Source organism: Eimeria necatrix, genomic scaffold (assembly GCF_000499385.1).
Source record: "Eimeria necatrix Houghton genomic scaffold, Enh_scaff636, whole genome shotgun sequence".
Taxonomy (NCBI): domain Eukaryota; phylum Apicomplexa; class Conoidasida; order Eucoccidiorida; family Eimeriidae; genus Eimeria; species Eimeria necatrix.
The window spans coordinates 15,963-20,214 of NW_013651713.1; the positions used below are offsets into that span (position 1 = coordinate 15,963).

The window sequence follows — 4,252 nt, forward strand, 5'->3', positions numbered from 1 at the left end:
GGGTGCGGCAGCTGACGCAGACGCAGGAACGACGCCCCAGAAGAAGGAGCAGCAAGGCAGTGGCAGAGAGACCCTGCAGCAGCAGCAGCAGCAGCAGCAGATAAAGCAGCAGCAGCAGCAGCAGCAGCAGCAGCAGCACAAAAACAAACGCATAGACCATTCTGCGTGCGTGCTGCTGTAATGTCACTGCCACGCTGCTGCTGAGGCTTTCTTGGCCCCACTCATAGATTCTTATCAGCAGCAGCAACAGCAGCAACAGCAGCAACATAAGCAGCAGCAGCAGCAGCACCGCCGCAAAGCTCGAGTGACAGAAATAGTTTCAGCAGCAGCAGCAGCAGCGGCAGCATAAACAACGGCAGCAGCAGCGGCACCGCGAAGTTCCAGCAGCAGAAGTGGAGATAGCAGCAGCAGCAGCAGCAGTTGTTCAGCGCTTTGATAACAAGAAAAGCAGAAGCAGCAGCAGCAGCAGCAGCAGCAGCAGCAGCAGCAGCAGCAGCAGCAGCAGCAGCAGCAGCAGCAGCAGCAGCCTCACCGTCTGCCACTGCCCATATTTTGATGGTGCTGCAGCTGCGCCTGAGCCAGGTGACAAGATGCTTGCTGCGGCGAATGAGGCGGTGCTGCTGCTGCACTGCAGCAGCAAAAATGCTGTTGCTGCGGAGGCCGCAGCAGAAGGGGGCCGGCGGAGAGTCCTGCTGCTGCTGCTGCTGCTGCTGCTGCTGCATCTCGCGTGCTTCCTGCAGCAGCAGAGAGGCTGGCGCGTCCGCTGGCAGCTTCGGGGTGAACAGTTTGGTGCTGCAGCTGCTGCAGCGGCTGCTGCAACTGCTGCAGCAGCAGCTGCTGCTGCTGCTAACTACGCCGCTGCTGCTGCTGCTGCTGTAGGAAGTGGGGGAATCTACATAGCCCGCCCAGAGGAAGTCCAAGTCCTGTGCTGCTTCTTCCGGCGCTGCTGCTGCTGCTGCTGCTGCTGCTGCGGTCCTGTTGAAGGCGAAGTGCCTGGGCGGCGCCGCAGCAGCAGCAGCAGCAGCAGCAGCAGCAGGACTCTGCGTGTGCACCACGGTGTACAGACACCTGAGAGTGTGGGAGTCAAAGACATACAAAGAGCTGCCAGCCAAAACAGTTAGCTGCAGATTTCTGAGAGAAACATCCAGGGGGAAGTCCTGGTGTTTTGCTGCTGCTGCTGCTGCTGGCAGCAGCGCAGCAGCAGCAAGCTGCCCGTCCAGCAAGTTGTAGCCCCGCAGCACTCCCCGCTTCAGCACTACTGCTTTTGTTGCTGTTGCCACTAAGCAGGCCCGAGGCTCCTCTTCCTCCTCCCAGCTGCTGCTGCTGCTGCTGCTGCTGCTGCTGCTGCTGCTGCTGCTGCTGCTGCTGCTGCTGCAGCGGGGCAGCAGGTGGTCCACTGGTTTGTTGGCCTCGGCGCGCCACATCTCCCGCTGCTGCTGCAGGTGCACCAGGTGTATGTACACCCCGTCTTCCCACAAGAAGCAGCAGCAGCAGCAGCAAAGTGCCAAACTGCGCACGCGGGCCCGCGGCAGCGAGGGCCGCAGCAGCTCCTTGTAGCTCGTGTACCGGTACTTCGCCTGCAGCAGCAGCAGCAGCAGCAGCAGCAGCAGCAGCAGCAGCAGCAGCAGTTTCACCATCAGCAGCAGCAGCAGCACTACCACCATCAGCGGCAGTTCAATCATCATCAGCAGTAGCTACATCACCATCACCATCACCATCAGCAGCAGCAGCAGCAGCAGCAGCAGCAGCAGCAGCAGCAGCAGCAGCAGCAGCAGCAGCAGGAGTGACCTGTTTGATGTTTCTGACGAAACTTGCTGCTTTGGCAAAGGCCAGTCTCCAGCTCCAGCCCAGGCGGTACTTAAAGTAGTTTTCATATTTAACTCCAAACTGCTGCAGCAGCAGCAGCCGCCACTGCTGCTGCTGCTGCTGCGCCAGCAGCACATACCACTCGCGGCACACCAAGCAGCAGCTGCACAAGTCCCCCACGCAAAAGAACTGAGAAGCAAGCAGCAGCGCCAGCTCGGGAATGCTGCTGCTGCTGCTGCTGCTGCTGCTGCTGCTGCTGCTGCTGCTGCTGCTGCTGCTGTGTGTGCTGTTGCTGCTTCCTATGGCCAAGCTGCTGCTGCTGCTGCTGTTGCTGCTGCTGTGTGTGCTGTTGCTGCTTCCTAAGGCCAAGCTGCTGCTGCTGCTGCTGCTGCTGCTGCTGCTGTGTGTGCTGTTGCTGCTTCCTATGGCCAAGCTGCTGCTGCTGCTGCTGCTGCTGCGGCTGCTGCTGCTTTCTTTTAGACGGTTTACAAATTGCGGACTCTCCGCCACGCAGTTTGCTGCAGAGGTGTCGTTGCTGCTGCAGTGGCTGCTGCAGCTGCTGCAGCTGCTGCTCTCCGTGCTGCTGTCGCTGCTGTCGCTGCTGCTGCTGCTGCTGCTGCTGCTTATTTCTCCACCTCTGCCCGTGCTGCTGCGGCGCAGAATTTCGCGGTGGCTGCCGCTGCTGCTGCTGCTGCTGCTGCTGCTGCTGCTGCTGCTGCGGTCTCGCCTGCAGCCGCTTCTGCGGCAGCTACTGCTGGAGCGTTGCCTGCATCTGCTGCATCTGCTGCTGCTGCTGCTGCTGCATCTGCTGCCGCTGCTGCTGCACCTGCTGCTGTTGCTAGCATTGCTGCTGCTGTAGAGATCAACTCTGCACGGGCCAGACTGATCTTCCCTGTGTTTGTTTTTGTTGTTGCTGCTGCTGCTGCTGTTGTTGTTGCTGCTGCTGCTGCAGGCTCTGTCCGCATAGATCCGGTGGGTCCCGCTGCGGCTGCTGCTGCTGCTGCTGCTGTTGCTGCTGTTGCTGCTGCTGCTGCTGCTGCTGCTGGAGCATCTGTTAACGCTTACATTGTTGCTGATGACATAGTTGCTGCGTTTGCAGCTCGAGCCGCTGCTGCAGCAGTGGCAGCAGCTGCTGCTGCTGTTTGTGCTGCTTATATCGCCGCTGCTGTGGCAGCTGCTGCTGCTGCTATTGCTGCCGCTGCTGCTGCTGCTGCTACTGCCGAGCAGCTGATAGCGGGGGGCCCCTGAAGTGCTGCTGCATCTGCTCCTCAGTACAGGGAGCATTTGTGCTGTTGCTGCTGCTGCTGCAGTTGCTGCTGCTGCTGCTGCTGCAGTTGCTGCTGCTGCTGCTGCTGCAGTTGCTGCTGCTGCTGCAGTTGCTGCTGCTGCTCTTGCTGCTGCTGCTGCAATGGATCAGCAGCCGCTGCACTGGCCGCACCTCAAGTGCCAGCGCACGCACAATCCGTGATGCTGCTTCTGCTGCTGCTGCTGCTGTTGCTGCTGCTGCTGCGGTGCCATTAGCTGCAGCAGCTTTCTCTTGGGCGTCGCTGCCTGCAGCATTGCTGCGCAGCCGCTGCAGCCGACAGCTGCTGCTGCTGCTGCTGCTGCTCCCTTCTATGTTTTCCCTAGTAAAATTGCTGGCAATTCTGCTGCAGTAGCAATTGCTGCTTCCGCTGGTGCCTCGGGAGTTCGGTGGCTGCTGCAGCAGCGCACGCTGGACCGTGCAGCTCTGCTGCTGCTGCTGCTGCTGCTGTTGCTGCTGTTGCTGCTGTTTTTGCTGCTCCTGCCCCAAAGTTCGCCGCCCGCATGCAATATTTGTGTGTTTACAAGGCCAAAGTACACATATGGCTAGCCTTTCCTGCTGCTGCTGCTGCAGCCGTTGCTGATGGTGTTGCTGCTGCTGCTGCTGCTGCTGCTGCTGCCGACGAAACCCTCACCGGTGAGGCTGTGCTGCAGCAGAGGGAATCTTTTCAGGTGTCTTTGCAGTTCTTGCTGCAGATGGTGTTGCTGCTGCTGAATTCGAGCTGCTGCTTCTGTTTCTGCTGCGGTTGCTGCTGGTGCACGTTCAGGTCGAGCGCTGCTGCTGCTGCTGCTGCTGCTGCTGCTGCTCGCTGTCTGTGTTGCAGCAGCAGCTGCTGCTGCTGCACCGAATGCAGAGGCGCTCAGACAAAAATTAGCCCCTTTTATGAATTGAAAACAATCTACTATCGACATTGGCCTCACTAAGTGCAGCAGCAGCATTGCTGCTGCTGCTGCTGCTGCTGCTGCTGCTGCCTATACCCGTGCTGCTGTCCCCTGGCTAGGGACGAGACAACAGCAGCAGCAGCAGCAGCAGCACGTTCATTCTTCAGGGCATTGCAGCAGCAACTCCCGCAACAACTGTAAACCGCTTTGGTGGCCTTTGGTTGTCCCTGCTGCTGCAACTGCGGCTGCTGCTGCTGCTGCC

General features: G+C 59.8%; 1 protein-coding gene across 1 annotated transcript in view; it reads right to left on the minus strand.

Moving 5' to 3' along the window:
* ENH_00067900 overlaps positions 1-722 on the minus strand; it is a gene marked incomplete at both ends in the record, with an annotated part of 4,607 nt that extends 3,885 nt beyond the window's left edge. Inside the window, 2 exons of the mRNA XM_013577381.1 lie at positions 1-73; positions 533-722. The exon at positions 1-73 is cut by the window's left edge and continues 574 nt beyond it. Coding sequence (XP_013432835.1) covers positions 1-73; positions 533-722 — 263 coding nt within the window. The remainder of the gene's footprint in view (positions 74-532) is intronic.
* Between the last annotated feature and the right edge of the window lie 3,530 nt (positions 723-4,252).